This window comes from Python bivittatus, unplaced genomic scaffold (genome assembly GCF_059951505.1).
Source record: "Python bivittatus isolate LINGU-HERP-01145 unplaced genomic scaffold, Pbiv_v1 ctg000200_np1212, whole genome shotgun sequence".
NCBI classification, from domain to species: Eukaryota; Metazoa; Chordata; class Lepidosauria; order Squamata; family Pythonidae; genus Python; species Python bivittatus.
In genome coordinates, this window is record NW_028277040.1 from 12,833,742 (window position 1) to 12,858,285 (window position 24,544).

The 24,544-nt window shown below is 38.7% G+C and overlaps 1 protein-coding gene across 1 annotated transcript in view; it reads left to right on the forward strand.

The window, feature by feature from the left end:
- STAT4 (signal transducer and activator of transcription 4) overlaps positions 1-24,544 on the forward strand; it is a 44,956-nt gene that overhangs the window by 14,777 nt on the left and 5,635 nt on the right. Inside the window, exons 8-20 of the mRNA XM_007420390.3 lie at positions 732-890; positions 1,118-1,210; positions 3,125-3,184; positions 5,004-5,021; positions 5,119-5,212; positions 8,205-8,249; positions 8,982-9,065; positions 10,736-10,834; positions 12,046-12,181; positions 12,417-12,469; positions 19,941-20,035; positions 22,645-22,781; positions 23,049-23,240. Coding sequence (XP_007420452.1) covers positions 732-890; positions 1,118-1,210; positions 3,125-3,184; positions 5,004-5,021; positions 5,119-5,212; positions 8,205-8,249; positions 8,982-9,065; positions 10,736-10,834; positions 12,046-12,181; positions 12,417-12,469; positions 19,941-20,035; positions 22,645-22,781; positions 23,049-23,240 — 1,265 coding nt within the window. The remainder of the gene's footprint in view (positions 1-731; positions 891-1,117; positions 1,211-3,124; positions 3,185-5,003; positions 5,022-5,118; positions 5,213-8,204; positions 8,250-8,981; positions 9,066-10,735; positions 10,835-12,045; positions 12,182-12,416; positions 12,470-19,940; positions 20,036-22,644; positions 22,782-23,048; positions 23,241-24,544) is intronic.

The window sequence follows — 24,544 nt, forward strand, 5'->3', positions numbered from 1 at the left end:
TAAGAGGCATTATTTGTTGCCAAGAGGGGATTCCCTTGGGAAATATATCTGACTGGCAGACGTAGACATTTCTGGATTTTTAACAATGCATTTAGGCAAGAATGCCTACTTTTGACATTTTCATTTATTCACTTAAATATTAAGTGTTTTGAATATTTAATATTATATAGTTAAAGCACATATGCACATATAAATCAACAGCTTCCTCTAATGCTATCAGTTGACCTTCATAATCTTATTAGGCCTTCAGAATAAAAGCAAGTCTCTTCTTGAAGGCCCTGATGGGGAAAGACTGCTGTAGAAGAATTTGAGTTAGGACTTAAGCAAATCTGACTTTCTTTCAGAATTGTGCTTGTGATAAAACATAGAATTAAGGCTGTTTTCACTTGAGGCACAGAATTACTGGACATAAATTGCAATGAATATTTTTCTAAGCAGATGTGGGAGAGCAAGTCTAGTTTTATCATGAGGCACAAGAAGAGTTCTAACTCAGTAGCTGATTCTCCATGTTATGAAAGAGCAGCAAATTTGTTTGCTTTTCAGCTCATTTTTTCATACCAGGAAGGAAAAAGGTACTTGTGGTATTCTGTGTGGCAGGCGTCAACAAAGTTGATTTGAACATCAAGTAGCGCTTCATTAGGGGAGGGGGGTGTCATTTAAGTGACAGAATTTTCTGAGATAGTCCCGAGTCAGAGTTTAATGACCTGAACCTTTTTTTTGTGTTTGTTTAGCTTCACACTGTTGGCTGAGAGTCTTTTTCAAATAAGAAGGCAGTTGGAGAAGCTGAATGAACTTTTGATTAAACTCACATACGAAGGAGACCCCATTCCATTACAAAGACCTCACTTGTTGGAAAGAATAAATTTTTTACTTTACAGTCTTTTCCAAAGGTACATAAATTACTTTTCATTTTCAACTGAAACTGAATTGAAAACTATTATTTAGCATTCTTTCATCTCAACCATGGAGATATTTAATTTTCAGAAATTTCTGAAAACTGGGTTGGATAAAGTAGATAACCTTTTCCATGCCATCTTGAAGAAATGGAACTGCTAGTCTTGCAATATTTCACTAGGATTATTTGTGGCCTGCAGATACTTACTCCCTTTCTCATCAGTTCATTTATAGTGGAGAGACAGCCCTCCATGCCAACTCATCCTCAGAGGCCTTTGGTTCTTAAAACGATGATACAGTTTACTGTCAAACTTCGGTGAGTAAAGGGTATTGCTTGTCATTTATTTGATCAGTTTAGTGTCCTAGCATCTCTCTTAAAACTTGTCATGTGCACCAGACCACATTCTTAAACAGGTGCACAAGCCTTCCATTGGCTTTTGGGCTACGGTTTGCTCTTGGAAGGAAAATGTTTATAGATAACGCTTAAGCCTCTAAATGATTTCTTCTATGCAAAGACTCTGGAACTTAAAGTTACCCCTTGAGCCTTTCAGGCAATCTAAATCCATTCCACTCTTGCTTTAACTAATGTTGTGTTTCCCTATTATATTCCATTTCTGACTTTTCTATTTCTTCGCATGCGTTTGCATTTTCACCCTATTGCACCCATTTTTAAGATTAGCAACATTCATGCTGGTATCCCATTTCTGTTCACAGACAGGTGGGATGGGGGAGAGCGGGAGAGAAGCAGTTTTCAGGGTAGCCTCTTAGGCTATAATTATTAGTTACCTCAACAGTGCCTCCTTGTGTGAGCCCTGTTTTAGTACAAGAACTGTTCTGGATTCAGGGAAGCTGGCAGGATCCCTTCTAGCTCCTACAGAGTTTATTTTAAAGAAGCCTACTACCAAGTCTCCAGCCAGCAGTGGGGCTCTACAGAGGCTTTGTCTGTCCCTTTCGGGGTATCCTTTGAGAAAGAAAAAAATCTTTAGCAGAATAACCTGACAACTTGTATTAAAAAACAAGCACCTTATAGACATAGAGACAGTATCCCACAGAGAGCAGAGTAACTTTAAGCAGTAGTAAGCTATTGAACTCTATGGGATCAGTCTCCTGGTGTCCTGTGGAGAGGCTTGCTCCAAGCTAGCAGTCCCTACACCACAGAGTGAATGGTCTTTTTAAAGGTCCAGCACATTTTTAAAGCACAATATGTAAAGCCTATAGCAGGTCTCTGTGCAAAAGCCTCCCATTGATGTTTCCCTGATTCTTTTCTTCATGGCCGCTTAATTCCTCTTCCTCAGTTGGATCTCCTCCTGTCCAACCCATCTGAATCCAGTCTACTTCTTCTTCACTCAGCTCTTCAAGCCTCACTTCTCCCCCAGATGAGTCCACTGAGCAATTTATTCAGGGATGAAACTGCCAGCTTCTCTCTGTCCGTGTTGACCAAATGCCAACCGATACTCCTGAATCCTTTGCAACCTCCAAATGGCCCCTTTCCCCCTTGTGAGCTGCAGGGAGTGACATCCCAGCTGAACAAAGTGCTGCAGGAAGAAAAACCTCGTGCACTCGCTCGCGCTCTCCCTCCCCCCCTCTCTCTCTTAGACTAAGCTTCTCTCTCTCTTTTTTTCTACCCATTGCTCTCCAAGCACTATTTCTGCTCCTCTCCTCTCTCCCCACTGCACTTGTGTGTATCTGTCTGGGTCTTGCATCCACAACTTCATAGCTTTTTGTGCATTTCTGTAACTCCTCTGAGTTTTATTCTTGCCTCTCTACTCCTTGGGAGAGACTCCCTTCCCATCAAGAGATCCCCAATAATTGTTTCCTTACTGACTTCCTGCTGTCAACCAGCGGTCACCAGTTGCTTCCCTTTATCTCTACCTGTTTCACTTAGCGTCTCTGAGGATTCTGTTTCCTCTGTTTTGACTTCTTCCACTTACAGATCTCCGCAACTAGAACCCTAGCATCCAAATTAACTTCCTTACTTTTCTTGACAACCTGCTGGTGCTTTACGCTAACCTCTTTCCTTATTTCTCAACTCTGCTTCCACCAGCTAGATCACATACACTTGGTAGCAAGTCCACCAGCAACATCATGAATCCAGTTGGCTTTATATACACAGACTGCCTAATTTGCTTTCGATGTTAGAAGGTTGCCATGTTGCCTGAACAATGCCAGAGGCATTGTTTGTGGAGAAAGGTGTTTTCTCATATTAAATTCTATACTTTTAACTTTCTAGGCTGCTTATTAAATTGCCTGAGCTGAACTACCAGGTTAAAGTGAAAGCTACTATTGACAAGTACGTAATGTTTAAAAAATTATTTTAGGCCATTATAATATTTACTAAAATTTCCCAGGATATTTTGAAGATGTTTGACACTAATTTAATCCATTTGAGCTAGAATTGCATCAGATCTTTAAATGATCAGAATAACACTTTTCTCTCGTTTAACTTTATATTTAACAAACTATTATTAAAACAAACAATATCGCTCTCCTAATTGTTTCAGGCTTCTAATGCTGCTTTGTGCCTGAAATATTTTCTTCAGAGCCTACTGATAGTCTTTTCTTGTCAGAGGGTGGATGGAAAGATTAATCACCTGTGTGACTTATCATGTATCTACAAATATTTAGTCCCTACGGAGGGACTAAAATGGATTTGTAGGGACTTAAGAAAATAAGAGAAGGGAGTGATAGAAATGCAGTAGGATGGCATTATTTGTTTATCATTACAATCCAACAATTCTCAGTGGTTAACACGACATAGAAAAAGAAGTTTAAAACATCCATGGTAGGAATAAGATCAGCATAAAATCAAAACATGGTAAAGACCATGATAAATAAAAGAACAACTCAACACATGAGTGTAGGTGGCAACTGAATCATCAGCTCTACAGCAGGATTACTCATGAAAGTCTTTCCACTGCTTTGAGCCACTGTTGTTGTTCCACCACAAAACTAGACAGTTTTGATTGAGGTTCTGTTTATGTTGTTTGTTGTGTGAACCTGAAACTCAGGGGTGTCAGTATTCTAGAGTATAAAGTTGAAAAGCAAATGAGTGCCCTTGAAGTTCACCCCAGATAGGTTCTTAGATTTCATACAAGAGGCTGATGATAGGTTTTAGTCAGAGTTACAGTTACTGTAATAAGGATAGTATGGAGTTTTGAAACTGGTGGTTTTAGAAGATGTCAAAATGCAAAGTTTCAGTAAACTTTCACAGCTTAATTTTGATGTTCGATCTGAGGCATAGTTAAACAGTGGTAATGGCATGGGCATTGTTATGCAAGGTACTTAGAGCTGTACTGTAAATACGGCTTTACAGTCTTATTCTGCTTTCAATGTTTTTCAATATCTGAATGAAAACACTGGGAAGGATCATGGTATGATTTGGAGCTGGGTGCTATCAGAATGCTGATGACCCACAAATAACTTGAACTTGGGCAGGAGATGCTCATTATGAGGGGGCACAGTTCCAAGGTTTTATTCTGTGTAGAGTTACATTCTCTCAGAAGGAACAAAACTACTGATTGGGTAGTTTTGACTGAAATTTCTCTCTCTGGTTCCCCTGATGGAGGCACCGACCCAGAGTACCTTTTATCAGTGTACAGTTCATGCATTCCTAGAAATACAGAGTTCTGGTATTATCTTTAAAACGCTAAATAGCTTAGAACTTAGTTACTTGAGAGAATGTCTTCTGAGTCTGCCCCCATCTTCAACAATCGCCCGAAGAGGCCTGTCTTAACACTTGCCGTAGTCTCATCGCTTAGTAACTCAAGACTGTGTTTTTTCTGAAGCCACCCCGACCATTCTCTGCCTGTTCATTGAGACAACTGACATCTCTGTGGGCTTTTTAAAAGGCTTTAAAAACACAGCTTCTTGGACAGGATTTTTTAAAATGTTATTTTAAAAGGCTTTAGAGCCCATTTTTTCAATTGGTGAAGATTCAGGTTTATTTTTAATGTGTTTACTTTAATTTATGTTGAATGTTTTTATTATAAGCCACCAAGAAATTACAGTAGCTGGCATATACCAAGTTTAGAAAATCATCAGAAAGACACATTGTATGTTTGAAGACTTGCAGAAGATTAACTTGTTTTGCTTTTTGTTTTTAAACCCAGGAACACTTCTAGTACAAGGTAAGAAAATTCAAGGGATGGAGCTTTAAAAATAAGCACAGATTGCTTCTTATTGTTGTGCCTGCGGCTCTGTACCTTACCAGGATATGTTTTCTAGCAACCGCAGATTTGTTCTGTGTGGGACTCATATAAAAGCAATGAACATGGATGAGTCTGCAAACGGGACCCTTTCAGTGGAATTTCGACATTTGGTAAATCCATACTTCTTTTCTTTTGGCACAGGAATTGGAAACCCTCGCTTGCTTCTCAGCATTTGTGGATATGGCATTCCTGTTAAATGTGTTCTGAAAGTTTCCTTTGAACTCGGCATAACTTGATTAGAAGCTTTAGGGCGACTGACTCCCTGCCACTGTCCATTAGGTTCGAGCTACACCTGACAACAAAATACACGTCTGCATCTAACTTAGCCTCTAAATCAGGTCTCTAGCGTTAGCTGGGGGATGGGTCTGGGTAACTCATAAGACGGACCTGCACTCTTTCCCTGGGATCAACACCATTGGAGGAATTCTCCCAAAAGCAAATCTGTCTCTCAGAAAGAGAAAAACACGTACCGATTCCTTCAATGATCACCTCCTGCCTTTCGTGCACTTTTATTATTATTATTATTTTTAAAAGTATGTTAAATAGAAATACCAATTTAATTGTCAAGAGTAGGTTGGCCCTTACTAACCAGGAAGGAACAAGTATTTCTGTAAAAAGGCATTTCCATCTAGCACAAGCATTATCTTAAGGCAGCGTTTTTCAACCTTGGAAGCGGGAAGATGCGTGGACTTCAATTCCCAGAATTCCCCAGCCAGCATGCTGGCTGGGGAATTCTGGGAATTGAAGTCCACGCATCTTCCCGCTGCCAAGGTTGAGAAACGCTGCCTTAAGTTCTGTGCCAGTCTTCATATGTTTGGCATGTGTGGAATTGTAACTTTTCTAGAAAAACAGGTTTTTTGGGGGGGGGGGAATAGAGAAAAATGGAAATATAAGTAAAATATACTTTACTCATATTTTAATATCCTTTATAAATATAAATGCATAAATGAGTGTTGCTGCCAGTGTCTACCCCTGTTTCATACCCCTGGGACTTGAGGGAGAAGCAAATCTGCCATCTATCTATCTATCTATCTATCTATCTATCTATCTATCTATCTATCTATCTATCTATCTTTCAGATTTAGATACCGCCCATCTCACAAAAAGTGACTCTTTTGTGACAATTAAAAGTCAACAAGAGAATCCAACTTTATAAACAGAGGACCGATTCCTTCTTTTCTTGGGAAAGCGTTACTGCCCCTCAAAGGAAGGAAATGCATCCTTGTCTTTGCTTTGGAGAGATGCAACTGAGCTGTACTGAGTTATACAAAGCTTATCCTCTCTCTATGCAGGAATCTGAGGCTATAACTAGCCTTCTAAAGAAATCTTATTACATAGTTTTTAGAAACAGTTTTGAGGACAAAACATTGACAGCAATATATAAACACTTTTCTTTATCAGTTTCTTTAATTTTAATTTTAAGGCCCCAGGCTAGAAAGCAGGAGATGGTGAGTTCTAGTCCCGCCTTAGGCATAAAAGCCAGCTGGGTGACTTTGGGCCAGTCCCTCTCTCTCAGCCCCTCACAGGGTTGTTGTTGTGGGGAAAATAGGAGGAGGAAGGAGTATTAGGTATGTTTGCTGCCTTGAGTTATTTATAAAAACAAGAAAGTAAATAAACCATCTTAAAAAAAAAAAGGAAGAAATATCTCAGAATCATTGGTGTAAAACCAGACCATGTTTGACAGAAATTGTATAATTTGTTTCAAATTTATGTAGGGAGGAGATAATTTTTTAAAAAAATATTTTCTCACCAGCTGAACATGCTTAATTTAGACCACTTACACTGAGGTATGAACTCACCTCTTGTCTATTCTTTCATAGTAATGTATAACTCTATATACACTGCTATCTCATATTTACTCAGAGGACCGGTTTATATGAACAATTAATATTTTATTTAACAATAATATTATATGATGAGACAATCCAGGACATGAGGAGTTTAGATTTTTTAGAGAAGTATGTCAACAAATCTCCTCCTGTGTACTTAATTATGGAATTACTATTTGGCTTGTCACAAGGAGTTTCAAGACTTTCTCTTCACTTTTATTTTAGCTATATGTACTATCTCCTTTTTTCTTTTCTCTCTTTTTTATTCTGTCCAAGTGTCAACTCTCTGTCTCTCCACCCCCACCCTACCCTTAGCTTTCTAGCCATCGCCTTCATAAGGAAGTGGTCAGTTAATTCTTTACTTATGTTCTAGCGGAACAACAACAAAAATTAATCACACGCTTTTTTAATCCAATTTTTGGAAATAGCAACATTTTTTTTTCTTCCTAGCATTTTTCCCGCACGTGCAGGGTCCCCCTTTTTTTTTTCCAGATCAACCTGATGTTGATCCGAGAATCAACCAGCCGGCTTGTCACCTGAACCTGACAATAAAACAGGGGGGGGAAAACCCTCTCCCTCTCCCCCTCCCCATTTCTCCACTTATTTCCTATACTCTCATGCTATGAAGCATGTTCCTTTAAACTTCTGTTTCAGCTAGGAATGGGTTGCACGTTGCAGCCCCTCGATGCTTGGTTGGGAGATGTAGAAAGGGCTCCCTTTGAAGGAAGGTTCACTTGCCATGAACTTTCCTTGGGTCAGCCCAACAAAGTTGAGATGCTCTGGATTTTTACTGAGTTGATCCAAATACTAAGCCATGCAAGACAGTATCTGTGGAGAGCTGTTCTTTATGCACTTCAAATGAAACACAGCTATGAACTATAAAGTTAGATGCAGAATACTCCAGCGTGAGATCTCCCTGTGTTATGATCGTGTTAGTAGGAGTATTTTACTGGCAATTAAGAACAAATACCGATACATGGGAGGGGAGTGTATATAAACACTGTAAAATAAGTGAATAAAAACAAACAGATAAATGAACAAACATGGCAACATATAGCATGTGAATTGTTGATGTACTTTTCACTGTTCTAGAAGTAGCTGAGTTGAGCCACTTGAAAGCGATGAAACAAATCCATTCCAGAAAAGTTACCCATCAATAGCCCATATCAGGTTACATTAATAGATACTGGTGAATATTGAATCTCACCATTAAAGGTTTCTGTGAATATACTTTTTGCATATTAATGTTGGTCTTACTTTTTAATTCTTTTAGCAGCCAAAAGAAATGAAAGCAAGCGGTACCAACAAGGGAAATGAGGTAGGAAGAAATAATTGTCTGGGCTGTATTTGCAGCACAATTCCACTGACTTCTATTTGATGGAAGAAAATAATATTACAGTATTTGAAACATAAATGTTAATCCATCCTAAGGGGTATTACCTTAGAGGGAACTACCTAAAATGGATAAATTGATTCCAGGCACATATAATGGCACCATGGTTTATAATTTGTTATCATGTATTATTTGTTCAAAGATAGATAAATCTGTCTTAATGCTGAACACCCTGAACACCTAAACTCAGACAAAAGTCTGTTTTTGGAGAGAGAAAAAAATGTATAAATGGAGCCTAAGAATCAGGCTAACCAGTTTTTAAATAATAGGCAAAGTTATAGAAGAACATGATCACTAAACTTTTATATTCAATTCATTTTTCCCTCCCATTTACGTTTAATAGAGAATTGGCTTGTGGCTCCCTCTTCTGGTCTTTTTTTGTCATCGGAGATTTACCAGATGAAAATACAAAATAATATCTGTAATATACAAATCTGAATTTGAAATTAACGCATAACAATGCGCAGTGCTCAGCTTGATTTCCACTTATGGGATTTGAGGATATGAGCAAGATTTTTCTAGTGGTGCAGCCTGTGAGCTGCCCTGGCCCATTATGCTTTAGCAAAGATGATACTGTAAATATCACAAGGCAGCTGTACTCTTCCTTCTTAACACTCCTAATCAGTGTCATTTCAAAACCGGTTTTCCTCTTTTCAGATTCCTCAAGTGGTAACTGAAGAACTACATTCTGTCACTTTCGAAACACAGATCTGCTTATATGGGCTGACCATAGACCTGGAGGTAAGTGCTTTTTGACCAGGCTGAATGAATGGGAAAACACTTGAATTACAAATAAAGCACACTACTCACTAGCAGATTGTGGTGGCGGATGTGCCTATATACAGCTGATCAGATTAGACTGCTTTGAAGACATCCTGTGGCTCTCTTAAGCAACTAAAAATGTAAGCTGGGCCTTCACTTAAAAAGGTAGAAAGGGAGCCTAACCTAACTACAAATAATTGCTACTTTAAAAAAAAAAAAATCTGTACTTCTAGGAAAAAGGGCTGACATAAAGAATTGAGTGTTTGAGAGGTTTGGCTTTGAATAACAATTTACTAGGGGATGTTTAATCACTGTGCTTTTTAAAGGAGATATTGAATTCTATATAATTATTTGTTCTGGTCATAGCTGAACCCTGATTCTTAATTGTGGATCAATAGAACAATGTAAACATGACTAATTTTGTCCTATTGCTTTCAGTGGGCAACTAAGCCTGTATCAGGATCTGACCAAAGTCAGCTAAGCAAAAATGGGTTCATAATTAGTTATACTTTTGGCAGGTAAAAATTGCCTGCACACTCTCTTTTTTCTGCTTAGAGATGAAACATACAAACCATTATTTGCAGTAAGATTCTTGGAAAACTTTGCCTATTACCGTTGTCAAACAAAACATTGGATTATATGTGTCATTGATCTGATTCAATCAAGTTCTTTATAATGTAGATAAGTTATTAAATAATACCGCTATTATAGTTAATATTGCATTACCATAAAATTTCTGCTACAATTTCACTGCAAAATAATGAATAATGTTGCATTTGGCAACAGTGTTATGCCTGAACAGGTAAGTACCTGTTTTAGATGCCTGAGAATACATATTATGAAAATATTTCTTTTTTGGATAGGAAGGATTATAGAATAGCTTGAAGAGAACTTAATCAAGGTTTCTCAACCTTGGCAACTTGAAGATGTGTGACTTGAACTCCCAGAATTCCCTAGCCAGCCCTTCCCCCCAGTCACGCTGGCTGGGGAATTCTGGAAGTTGAAGTCCACATGTCTTCAAGCTGCCAAGGTTGAGAAACACTACCTTAGATGGTTCTCATTTCTTGTTTTTCTGCATGTGTAACTTCTGATACAAACTGATCTTGACTCTCTGCTAGGAGTGTCTGCTTGAAAACCAGCTGCTGATGGGTTGAAGAGTTCAGTAAGAATTTTGTGCTCTGTGCAAAGACTTGCTCCTTCCACTAAGTTTGCCTGCTGAATAAACATTCCATTTGCTTCTTCTTTTTCATCCCACGTGTTTTTTAAAAAATCTGAAACTTAAATAGCTAACGGAAAATTAACTATATTATTTGTGAGTCCTCAGCACAAAAACAATCTCATCTGCATACGTTAATATTTGCCTAATTTGTTTAGAATGTAGGATTTGCTTCTGAGGTAGATTAGCCTACACTGTGCATAATATATTTTATATATAGTCCAGCAGGGAAAGCTGAGTTCCAGGAATATTAAATACTTGCAAAAATCTGTGAGAGCGTGTTCTCAGCATGGCTTTTTGATTACATTCCTTTCTAACATTACAATACTTCTTGTAATGCATTTGTTGTAAAATTGCAACCTACTCCCCATGCAGTTACACCTTGCTGTATACTGGGTCTACCCTGACTTTCTTCATCTATCTTTCTCATCAGACAAGCTCTTTACCAGTGGTGATGATTTCGAATGTCAGCCAATTGCCTAATGCTTGGGCTTCGGTTATTTGGTACAACTTGTCAACAAGTGAACCCCAGGTATGTTCTGCATAGCCAATGATCTTTTTCACAAGTTGGGTATAAAAGCACATAGGGCTTCTTGGACTTCTTTCCTGTAATGTCACTGATGTGAGATCGTACAGCCGGAAATGATTCGGAGAGCCCATGAACAGAACTCTGTTCCTAAGGCTGCTCTGTCAGAAGAAAGGAAGGGGAGGGGAGGGAGGCCATTATCTTGAGTCTTCTCCATCTTCGCTCTGCAGCTTCTAATGCCAGTTTCTTCCAAGCCATTCAAAACAACTTTTCTTCTAGGGTAGAGGGGCTGCAGTAGAAAAGAGAAATAAATATATATGCCCTCTGCTAATTGGTTTCCTGAAGAGTGTCCCCTGGGCCTGAGTCTCTTTTGCAATTGGAAATAACTATTCTATTTGCAAACTCTGCATGCTGTTTATGCCCCACGTTTTCAAAATAGGTGCACTTTAATACATAGCTTGCTTCATGTCTCTTTATGCACTTGTTCATTTATACTCATATTATTGCATGCCCTTTTCTCTAATGTAGGTATTTTTGTAGGCTACATTTTGACTGAAACACACCCTTTGGAGAAGTGCAAATGCTCTAATGGTCTCTTGATTTTTCTAGCTTACAAAATGAAAAGATGAATATAAAGATGCTTAGAAAAAGTACATGTTCCCATATTTTAGGGCTATACAGAATAGCTGGTAAAGCAACTGGCTTAGTAGTGCATACTTCATAGCTGAAGTTAGTAAAGCAAATAGAAATCAGTACACCCAGTAAAGAACAACTATGGACTTAAAAGCACTGTAGAGCTACACCCAGCCCACTTGCATACAAACAAGGGTAAAACTGTTGTAAAACTGAATCCTTGCTGTTCAAAGCCAGCCAATTATAACTGTACTTTTTTGCCTCTGAAAAGACGCAATGATTTTCTCATTTCTGAAGTGCAAAACATCTCCGTGTTATTTGAAACCTACTAAATCCTTATTTTCGTGATATTACTGTACATGTCCTTTAACAGTTTCCTTCCAGAGTCTCCAAAAAATGAACTCCTTAGAGATTTTGACTTTATGAAAAAGCTTTGAATGTTCACAATATTTAAAGATAATTATTATTCCTTGCATTTCTACCTCTACCTTTGGCCCTTCGGAGTCTCCCGGCAGCTTGCAGTAACACGTGAAAACTGGAAGTGGAGCTAACCAAATTCTGTATTAATTTTTATTTGGCTGCAGAACTTGGCTTTCTTTAATAATCCCATGCCCATCACTTTGAGTCAGCTCTTAGAAGTCCTCAGCTGGCAGTTTTCATCGTATGTTGGCCGTGGACTGAATTCAGATCAACTTGGTATGCTGGCAGAAAAGCTAACAGGTAGGAACTGAGAACATGCTTTGCCTTGTCAGACTAATGAAGCTTGTATACAATTTCCCATCCACTGTTTGACATGGATATGAGAGTTTCAATTACAGCAGTAGAAAAGAGTCTTTGGTTTGAAGCTCCAGTTAAGAAAACAGGTTTGTCTTTTTAAACAGTCTTGGCTTTATCTGAAAACAAGTAAATTTTTTGGAAAGATGTCACCCCTCACTTTTTTTCATTTATATTTTAGGGCAACAGATTACTTCCAGTGATCCTCAGCTTTCATGGTCAAAATTCTGTAAGGTACTGTATGTCATTAATATACTTCACTTTCAAAATGTTACTTTCCTTTATGTTTGTACATCAGCTCGATCCTGCAGTATCATAGAATCCTATGCAGTATCATAGAATCTTCCTATAAGGTTCTTTCTGTTCTTTGTTTCAAGTAAATGTAGACTTCATGTGAAATTTCTGTAAGCAACCTTACTTTTAAAAATGCAGCCTCCCTATTGCAAATAAAATGGCTAGTGGGGCTACCTTGTTTCACTGGTGAAAAGTTGGCCGTACTATTTGTAAAAGAAACCACTTGTTAAGCGCGACAAAGCAAGAGAGAGTTTTTAAATGCATTAACAAAGTTTTAGAGAGGAAATAGTGGAAAAGTTAAGTCTGACACTGTTTATATCTTTTCTATAAAAAAATATCGGAAATGCCAGTAGAAAACACATTCACAAAACAGTGTGATCACTTGAGCAAAACTAGTAGAGGAATCACTGAATAGGCATTGATAGAGCATTTTTCTTGTTTCCTTCTATTTTCTTGCTTATCTGAGATGGAGCCGAGTTTCATTAACTGAAACTTGGGTCTCCGAAGAAAGGTATAGGACTGAGGTATGAAAGACTAGGATGCTGTTCCTACTGGCAGGGGAATATTCTGAATGGAATTCCTCTCTCTTGACGTTCCTGCTCTTGGACATAAGTGGTGGGGAGGTGGTTTTCTCTCAGATTCTCAAGACCCGTGTAGATGGCAAACCAAGGAAGTGAGAACCACGGGGATTTCAGGAAGGTATCCTTCATGCTAGTCTGAGGTAAAAACAGAATCTTAAAAACTGTAAAAGTAAATTCCCAGCCAGAGGTGGAGTGAGTTAATTAAGACAGAGACTCTTTCTTCCTACAACTTTCACATCTAAACTCTCCTCCTCCCTGCTTTCTTCCCATAGTCTCTCGTGCTTATTCCCTTTTTTCCTGCATCACCATATGCTCCTTGGATTCCCAGATTCCCTCCAAAGGGTTGAGGGAGTCTCTCAAATACTGTGAGAGCTGCAGGAAGAAGAAGGAATTGGTGGGATTTCACTAATAGGATTTTCAACTGGATCTTGGTCCTGTCATGAAATGGAAGGAGGGTTTCTATTCACATACACTTCCATAAGATCCAGGGTCTATAATTCCTGTATCTAGGTAATGAACTGCAAATGCCTAGTTTCAAGTAATGCTAGAATATGATCATTTTTGTGTTAATTTTCCACAGTACATGAAACAGATGTACAAATTACTAACCTGTGCTTTTCTGCTTAGGGTATAATATGCATCTGAGAAATTAGCACTGTGCAACTACTTTGCAGTTAGATATTCCCATGCTATCTCAAACCCATGAAAAGCAGAGCTACAAATAAATAAATAATATATCTCACTGTCATTATTTTCTGTACTATGCGAAGCAACCATAGTAATCAGATGCCACATTTAATCAACCTACTGATTATTTATCAATGATTTCTGTTTTAGACAATAACTACCATTTGATCTATATATTTAGATGATACATTAATATTAGTATTAAGGATGTGCTGGGGTCAGTTCATATGTTTATATCTATGCATGCATCTACAGTACATTTGGTAGTGATTAATTTACAGTTATGCATTTTAAACCCTACTATCTCCCAAATTTAATGAAGGTTGCCACATTTTTTTTAAAAATGCTATCTTTGGGCTGTGTGTGTTTTTGATATGTTTTGTTTCAGTATATTTAATATTAATCTATGAATCAATTTGGTGTATGGTGCACAAATAGATGGCTGTAGAATAAAACAGCCAATAACTATGTTTCCACCAGTGACCCTGCATGCTCAGTTCAAACATCTTTTGGAAGATGATGATTAATTTAAATTTATTGGCTGCCCAACTCCAGTGGAATCTGGGCAATGTACAAAACTAGGGGGAAAACCCATAAAAACAGCCCAAAACATTAAATCAGTCAGGCAGCCCAGATTAAATTAAGAACAAATACCTTGAAAATAAATACAACTATATTCAAATTATTTATTTAATTAAATTTATGTGCTGCCTTTCTCCCAATGACTCTGGACAGTTAACAAGTAAAAGACATTTAAAAACAGGGGGGGGGGACCCCATAATAGACAAAAATAAAGGAGTAAAAGATGGCAAAGGTTACCAAAACTGGACAGGAACCAAAGAGATATAGACTCATACAACCCAAAAGGGGCTTCAGTCATATTCAGTCTTAATCAAATTATACAAGTGCTCTGTCTCTCTGTCTTTCCTCTTTCTTTAGTTTGTTGGTTAGTTTTTGGTTTGAAAAAAAATGCTAAGGAAGAAAAATATAGCTTTCTGCAGAGGTGAAGTTTCTTAGCTCCAGCGCTGGCTTGACCACGTTGGTGTCTGCCAGGATCGTAGACCCTATCAATGATGCCTGCCTTCAGACCCTCCCTCTTCTAAATATCTTTCTTCTGTGCCATTCTTAATTCATACTGGGCAGATATGGGAGGCAAAATTTCATTGTAAACAATCTCTGATGTAGAACTTTTTGAAGGCATTATTTGAAAACTTCCAATTGTCTAATACTGCTTCAGAGAGCTGTTGCCACCATGGCTAAGAAGTCAACAGCTCCCTGAAGTTCACTCCTATATTTTTCAATTTACAAATCAAAAATATAGAAAATTAACTTTTTAAAAATCTTATTAATTGAAAAATGCTGATGCATATGCAAAATGGGACATGAATCTCTATTTATTTATTTATTAGAAAAGGAGTGAATTCATTGAGCAAGTGAACAAGGAATGCTAGTAGGAGTTCACCATGAGATTTCAACAGGAGAAAGAGAGGGATGTGAGGTCAACAGGAGAAAGAGAGAGATGTGAATTTGAGGAATGTGGAGTCCTTGGTGGTTTCTGAGCTTGATTGTTTGCTTGTAGAAGTTTCATTACTCAACAATCTGCGGGACTGTTGAACTGTAAGAGATGAAAAGATTATTTTCTGTATAGCTGCTGATTGCAATTAGTGGGTCCTTGGAGAAGTTGATTGCCCAATGAGAGTGGTTGAGTAACTACTTCCTACCAAGTAAACAAATACTGTAAAAAGAATATAAGGCAACCATATTTCAGGGAGTGAACTGGAAAGCAAATAAGGATTTCTTTGCCAGGAGACCTTTTTGAGTTCCTAACAGACTTTCTTTCTCTAAGCTTTATATTTTGCAAAGGTGATCCACAATACTTGTGGCATTTTGTCTTTATACCTGAAAACAACCTGGCATGTATTTGTAGGAAATGCAAGTTTGTAGTAGTCCTTAGAGCAGCAAATTACCACACTACAGCTGATAAGAAAGAATGATCATTTATCAGTTCAAAGAAAGGAAGTTCTATAACGGAAACTGACAATGAAAGTAACTCCCCATATGGACTAAGCATAGTGATTGAGAGTTACAACCAAAAGTTAGAGCCCTAGAAGATATCCTGCACTACTGGAACTCAGAAACTATTTTCAGGCTTGCAGATGAAACAGGCTCTGAATGTTCAAGAGAAGAAAAACAGGTGCTGTGGAATGGAAGACAAGGTGATAGACCTCTAAAGAACAAAAGAGGATGCAACTGTGCCCTATAAGAAGACAAAGAGAATAGTTATAGTATTTAGTGCCTCAGTACTATGAGGAATGAAACAAATGCATACTGATAGGATCCACTGGGAGCAGGAGTGTGCTCTCTGTTAGAAGCAAGGATAACATGAAAGAACAACTTCCAAGACTTATCAACTAACTGATAATTATTCTTTTCTGCTAATACATGAGAGGTCAAACAATAGGGCAAAGAACAGTTACAGCCATATCTCCCCAGACCTTGAAAATAGCAGAAGGAAGTTTGAGACTCTGTAGGCTCAAAAGGTATTCTCATCCATCCTTCTGATCCATGGAAGAGGACTGGAAAAGGAAAAAAAACAATGCTGCAATTCAGTGTCTGGCTATGCAAATAGCATTGACAGAAGATATTTGGATTTTAGGACAATGATCTACAGGCAGTCCTCGGCTTACGATGGCAATTGGGACCGGAATTTCCATCACTAAGCAATGCGGTCATAAAGAGCGACTGCATCACTTAGCGACTGCAATTCCTGCAGTCCACATTGCTGTCATTAACTGAAGCCCATGGTCATTAGGTGAGGCAACTTCCTGCCGGCTTCCCACAACCAAAGTCAGTGGGGAAGCCAGCAGGAAGTTGTAAGTCCCAGACCCGCAGGCAGGTAAGTGAAGGGGCGGGTGGGGATGTGGGGGAGGATCAGGGAGGATATGCAAGAGGTGTGGTGTGGTGCTGCAAGGGGGTGCATGAGGCACTGTGTGGGTTGGGGAGGGTTGAGAAGTGTGTGTGGGGGTGCATGAGGGGCACCGTGCAGGTCAGGGAGGAGGCACGAGGGTGTGAGGGGGTGCGTGAGGGGCACCGCACAGGTTGGGGAGGGTGCGCGAGGCTGCATGAGAGGTGCTGCGCAGGTCAGGGAGGATGCATGAGAGTGCACAAGAGGCACTGTGTGGGTTGGGGAAGGTTGAAGAGGGTGCGCGGGGGCGCATGAGAGGTGCTGTGCGGGTCGGCGAGGGTGTGCGGGGGTGTGGCACAGGTTGGGGATGATGTGCAGGGGTGTGTGAGGGGCTGGCATGGTGCCAGCGCAGAGGGCCTGGGGAAGGGTGCACAAGTGGGGGAGACTTAACCCAGCAACTTGTGTTCTTCCCTGCCAGCTTCCCCTTTGACTTTCTGAGGAAGTTGGCATGGAAGGTTGCAAATGGTGAACGTATGATCCTGGGGCACTCGGCAGCCAGTTGTATGTGCAAACAGGTTGCCAAGTATCCTGATCGCGATCACGTGACCACAGGGGTGCTGGGACAGCCAGAAATCCTAGGACCGGTCATAACCATAATTCATTCAGTGCCATCGTAACTTTGAACGGTTGCTGAACAAATGGTCATAAATTAAGGACTACCTGTAATGGACTGCTAAGTTGGACCTGACAAAGACTGGTAAAAATACATTTTGCCAAAGCCTAGTGAGCTGATTTATCCTGTGGGGAATGGAAATTGAAACTCTGAAGCAAGGGCCTAAGATAACTTGTGTACTGCAGAAAGTGAAAGTATGGCTTAATCCAGACAGTGAAAAACTAGAAACAACATTGACTCATAAAGGTCATGGCCCTAATTGCCTATATGCTAAAAGTCAGAGTACTGAACCAGCTAAGTTTGAGTTCTTAGTACAAAAAGGCAAATGTGATTTAAAAAACATAATGGAGACCTGTTGGAATGATTCCCAAGACTGGAATACAGCTATTAAAGAATACAATTTATTTTGGAGGAACTGAAGAAATTGAAAGGAACAATTGCATTATATGTTAAAAGTATTCAGAAATCCAAATGAACTTGGCAGTGCTGTAGAAAACGTCTTGGCTAAAATAAGTGGAGGATTAAATAAAAGCTATACTGCTTCTCCTTGCATGCTTAAATAAGGAGGACACATGGATATTTCTCCCAAAGTAAGTTGCATATCTTTGGAAGAGGCATGAAATCACAGCAATGGAAGATTTTAATTCTCTGACATCTGTTGGGAGACAAATTCTGCCAAGCATGCCCTTTCTAGGAAATTCCTCACTTGTCTTGCTGACGTTTTCCTTCAGAGCAGAGAGGAAAGCACAAGATCAGCTATTTTTGACTTGATACTTGAAGAAATGGAAGTAGCAAGAATATTGGAGAAGTGAACATGTCCTGCTGGAGTTCTTGATTTTAATGGCAACTTAACTGAGAGTAGTCAAATACGTATCTTTGGCTTCAAAAACATGGATTCCAATAAATCCATTTTTTATTTTTTGGAATTATAAATAAAAATCCAAGGCAAAGAGTTTCTTCAGGTATGTTCAAAAGAAAAAGAAAAGAAAAAGGACAGCTCAATATTAATAGGTAACAAACCCCCCCCCCCCCAAAAAAAGGCAGGGCTACTCAACTCCTATTTTGTTCAGTGTTCTCTAACAAAACAGTATATGTTCCACCAGGAAACTGTGAATAGGAGGATGAAGGGGCAGACCTGAAGCTTGAAGTCTTTTTATCTTGTATGAGTTTACATCTCCAGGGCCAGATGAATTGCATCCTAGCATATTGAAGGAACTAGGTAATGACCTGGACAAACCTTTATGTATTATTTTTGAGGTACCATGGAGAACAGGTGAAGTACCAGATGACTGGAACAGAACCAATGTTGCTATTTTAAAAAGTTTTTAGGACAGTGATCTAACAGACTGTTAAGTAGGACCCAACAAGGACTGGTAAAAATGTATGTTGCCAAAGCCTAGTGAGTTGATTTATCCTGTGAGGAATGGAAATTGAAAGTCTGAAGTAAGGGCCTAAGATACACTGTAGAAAGTGAAAGTATTGCTTAAACCAGTCAGTGAAAAGCTAGAAAAAACATTGCCTCATAAAGTTCATGGCCCTCATTGTCTATATGCTAATAGTCAGAGTACTGAACCAGCTGAGTTTGAGTTCTTAGTACAAAAAGGCAAATGTGATTTAAAAGGCATAATGGAGACCTGTTGGAATGATTCCCAAGACTGGAATACAGCTATTAAAGAATACTGGAACAGAGCCAATATTGCTATTTTTAAAAAGGGGGAAATTCTGACCATTTTGTCTGACTTCTGTACTTGAGAAGATAGTAGAATAGATAATTTAAAAAACTGACCTGTAAGCATCTTGAAAACAATGCGATAATTATCAGGATCCAGTCTGACAAGTCTTGTCAGACTAACCTTATCTCATTTTTTGATTGAGTAACTTCCTTAATAGATTACTGGAATTATGAAAACATAATATATCTTGAATTCAGGAAGACATCTGGCACGGTAATAAATGGATATATAGCTCCCTCAAAAATAATTCTGAAAGAGTACAGGTAGTCCTCATTTACTGATCACTCGTTCAGTGACTGTTTGAAGTTTTGACAGTCCTGAAAAACTTGTGGCCATTGCAGCATCCACACAGTCACATGATCATGGTTTGGGCACTTGGCAACTAGAGTGCATTTACAATGATCACAGCATCCTGAGGTCACATGATCACCATTTGTGACCTTCACAGCCGGCTTCTGACAAGCAAAGTCAATGGGGAAGCTGGCAGGCAGTCACAAGTTGTGGTCACATGGTTTTGCACTTAAAAACCCACAATGGTTCGCTTAACAACTGCAGCTGACATTTCACTTTACGACTGCATCACTTAGCAATAGAGTTGCCAGTCCCAATTGCAGTCGGTAAGTGAGGACTACCTATACTCATCAATGATTCCTCATTAGATGGAAATGACACTGAGTGGAGTGCCAGTCCTGGGTGCTTTACTCTTCAATGTTTTTATAAATGACTTGAATGATGAGTACTTACTGGTATGTTACTTAAATATATGGCTTCATTTATACTATTTTAATTTAGTGTATTCGATTTCTGTGTACCCAATTTGTTTTATAAACAGGAACACTTGCCTGGTAAATCATTTACATTTTGGACGTGGCTTGAAGCAATCTTGGATCTGATTAAAAAACACATTCTTCCTCTTTGGATTGATGGGTAAGCAGGACTTTTGCAATGAGTAAATTAGCCATGGGGAAAGCTTTGCTTGTGGTTTTTTCCTTTTTAAGTACAATTTTATATTAATATTTTAATATAAATATATATATTTATATATAATATATTATTATAATATAATTTTATATAATATTTATATTACATATATATTTATATATTTATATAATATTTATAATTAATTAATTAATTTTATTTAATTCTATTCTATTTATATAATTATATATTATATTAAAATATAATATAAATATTTATATTTATATTATTGTATATATATATATTATATACAGTTTTATATTTATCCAATCCTGTGCTTGGTCCTTTCTCCAAGGCCGAACCCAATCGGTGTTGATAGTGAGAGGTCCAACCCATGGTCCCAACTTTGTGGGGTGCCTCAGGGTTCAGTGCTCTCACCACTCCTATTTAACATCTACATGAAACCGTTGGGTGAGATCATCTGGCACCGTGGGATGAGGTATCATCAGTATGCTGATGATATTCAATTATACTGTATATCTCCATCCCGGGTGACCTAGGTGATGCTGTGGCTACCCTTTTGTGGTGCCTGGAGGCTGTAGGGGCCTGGATGGGGGACAACAGGCTTCAACTGAACCCTGGTAAGATGGAGTGGCTGTGGGTATGGGGAGCCTCAAGATCTAGGAGTTTATCATTTTTGGTTCTTGATGGGGTTGCACTACCCCAGACAGACCCGGTGCATAACCTGGGGGTCCTCTTGGACTCACGACTCCTGTTTGAAGAACAGGTGGCAGTTGTGGCCAGGAGGGCCTTTGCACAACTTCGTGTTGTGCGGCAGTTACGCCCCTTCCTTGATTGGGAGGCCCTCTGCACGGTCACTCATGCCCTGGTCACCTCCCGGTTGGATTACTGCAATACGCTCTACATGGGGCTACCCTTGAAGACTGTCTGGAAGCTACAGCTGGCACAGAATGTGGTGGTGTGGACAGTTCTGAATGCCCCCAAGGGGGCACATATAACACCGCTGTTACGCGAGCTGCATTGGCTGCCGGTTTGCTTCTGGGTCGAATTCAAGGTCTTGGTTATCACTTTTAAAGTCCTTCACGGCACAGGACCAGGTTATCTGAGGAGCCGTCTCACTCCCATTACATCAGCCCACCCCACTTGGTCTGGCAGAAGGGGCATGCTGCAGACCCCACCAGTCAAGGAATTTCGACTGGTGGGATCTAGGAAAAAGGCTTTTTCTGCCGTGGCCCCTGCCCTGTGGAACAACTTACCTCCTGATGTGCAGTGTGTCCCCACTCTCATGGCCTTTAGGAAGCGCCTGAAATCCTGGCTATGCCAGATGTCCTGGGGGCCAGTTTGGGGCTCTCATCGGTGGAAGTGGCTTGTGGGGTAATTGATTCTGCCCCCCATCATCTTGAATGTTTTTAGTTATTTATGCATAGGGTTTGCTTTTTCACCTTTTAATTGATTAATCAATCTTAATTAATTAACGTTATTTATTTTTTAATTGTTTCTGGGTTTTGTTTTAATTGTGAGCTGCCCAGAGTCACCCGTTGGGGGAGATGGGTGGCATACAAATTGAATGAATGAATGAATGAATGAATGAATGAATGAATGAATGAATGAATGAATGAATTTGCTCTTAGCATTCTAATTCTAAGGATTGTGGTACTGTGATTGGGATCCCAAATGTGATATCCTGGATATTTTGCTGCGGAAGTAATTCAGATGAGATGGTGCAGGCACTCAGTCCACTACATTTTGCTTGCACAGTCAAGGTAGAGGTTAAAGACTGATCATACTAAATCAATAGCTATACGCATATATCTTATTTTCATATGTTTTTAACAGATGCATTATAGACGCTGTGAGCAAAATGCTTAATTGAATAATTGAACATTGGGTCCCATCAGCCTATGATTTAGAAGAGCCATAATTATTTATCTCCCAATTTTATTTATTATTATTTTTTAAAGAGATTTGGGAGACATTAAATGATAGAGGGAAATGCAGTGGCAGGGGAAGGGACACTGGGGAAGGAGTTGTAGCTTCCTGAATATGTATTGCTTCTTTGAAGCTTTTACGCTATCTGCAGGAAGAAGCAGATTCTCCTTCAAGTTAAACTTAAATCTTGTGACCCCGTGCACACATCCATGTGGTTTTCTTGGCAGCAATTTAGAAGCAGTTTGTTACTAGTTCTTCCAGGATGTTGTTGTTTTTAACTCCCTTAATGTAGCCTGCAACCCTGGAAATTCTTGATGGTTTCTCATCCAAGTAATAATCAGATCCAACCCTGTTTAGCTTTTTTCAGATCAGTCAAAGATAGTTAAATGCTGTCACCTGGTTAGATGCTGGAGGAAATACTATTCCTGTATTTGTGTCCATTACTTTCAGAGTGGCAATTTAAAAATAAATTCCTTTCTCCAGGGCCACTTCTGTAATCATATATGGTCTTCTGTTCCTTTGTTAGAAGAAAAGGCTTGTTAATTGTGTAGAATTTACGTTTTGGTCTGGAAGCCAGCAGTTACCTGGGATTGTCATATAACATTTTCCCAGGTGAATTCTACAGTCCTACAGGTACATAAATTTGTAATTTCCCATCCTGTCTGCAGGTGTATTATGGGTTTTGTGAATAAAGAGAAAGAACGGGCTTTGCTGAAAGACAAGAAGCCTGGGACCTTTTTGCTGAGGTTTAGTGAAAGCAATTTAGGAGGGATTACGTTTACCTGGGTATCCCAGTCTGAAAATGGTAAGTTCTGTATTTATGTCTCCTTAAACCCTTTGTAGACAGGTACAAAAGAAGTGTGCTCCTTTGATTTGACATGCTGAACTACTGATACTTGTTTCAGTTTGGCAGCATTTGTAGATCTGGCAGCATTAGATTTTATTTTCCATGTTCCACTTTGTCCTTTTTGTTTGTTTACAAAATCTGCAAAGCTATCCTTTTATTAATCTTATTATATTATATTAATCTTATAAATCTGTCCCCTTATTAACAACTATGTTGTCTTCACAGGGGAAGTGAAGTTTCACTCTGTTGAACCGTATAACAAAGGCCGCTTAACTGCCCTGCCATTTGCAGACATTTTACGAGATTACAAAGTTATTACGACAGATAACATTCCTGAAAACCCACTGCAGTATCTTTATCCCAATATCCCCAAAGACAAAGCTTTTGGGAAGCATTACAGCTCTCAGCCTAATGAAGGTCAGAAATTATTTTGGATGTCTTCCCAATTTCTAAGGTTTCTCCTGCCCCATTCTGAAATAAAAATATTGAAGATGTGAATGCCAAAGCTGAATACTTTTATATATTTTTAATGTAAAAAAAGTAATAGTTTTACAATATATCCTGCCGTTTTCATTGTTCCTAGCAGCACCAGGGACAGTTTGCAATCAAAACAGTTATAGATACAAGCATACCATCAAAAACTCTATAGCACATTTTCTCTTAGGAGAGGCAATTCAGCAAAGTGTAGAAGTCTACAAAATAGTTTTCAGTGGACAGAGACTCCAGAGAGATGCATCCCTCAGAAACACATTACTCAGACACACAGTTTGATTGATTTTGGTGTAGCATAAAATGTGAACCTAAGCACTGTAGTTGGTAAATTCATGATGTATGGCTTAGTGTTACTTGTGAATGAGGCCAGTATAGTTTCTTCAAAAAAAAATCATGAGTTAGTGTGATGTGTGGACCTAGCAGAAGAAATATCAACAAGGTGCTATAGATCTCTTAGGAAGAGGTTCTGTCTGGTTGATGTTACAGAGGAGTTCTTGTTCCATATTCTAAATAACCCATTTCTGATGTACCAGGTTCCAAAAAAGATCCCCTCTGGATGATCTAGTGGATAGATAGGCTTCTGAGGGCTGTAAGAGTATTAAAGAATAAAAATAATTGAAAATATAAAATATTTACTTATGTGTATAAGATAAGACCTATTTTGTCATGGCCTTACTCTCAAAATAGGATTGAAGCCTTAAACTCCAAAAATCCTATAACTATGTTATCAGTGTATAGAGAAAGCAATTTTTTTTAAAAAAAGGACAAATATTATATATACATTTATTAAACTGACTGTCCTCAGCCTCTTGGAAATGAAAAGTTGATTCAGAAGGTAGTAATTTTGAATGTAAGGGCAGCAGGAGAAAAGATGATGTTTTATCTTCCCCACCTTACAGAGGAAAGTAGCTTGGGTTTGGACATTTTTGAATAGAGAAATAAAGTGAGAAAAGATTGAAATAATCCTAGCCTTGCTTAATTGCATATTATATAGCCAACATTAATTTTTAGCTTTGCTATAACCTTTATTACTTGTAAATGGGAAAATTTGGGAGTGTGAAGGGGTGTGAAAAATCTTTTAACAAAATATGTGGAAAATAACAAATTATTGCTGAAGACTTGAATTCTGAAAATAGTGAAAAGAATTAAAAGACTGTGAAAATACCTTCTTCCAAAAAACCCTGAGGCTGATTCAGTGGCATCCTAATTCTGTGTCCACAGCCTTTGAT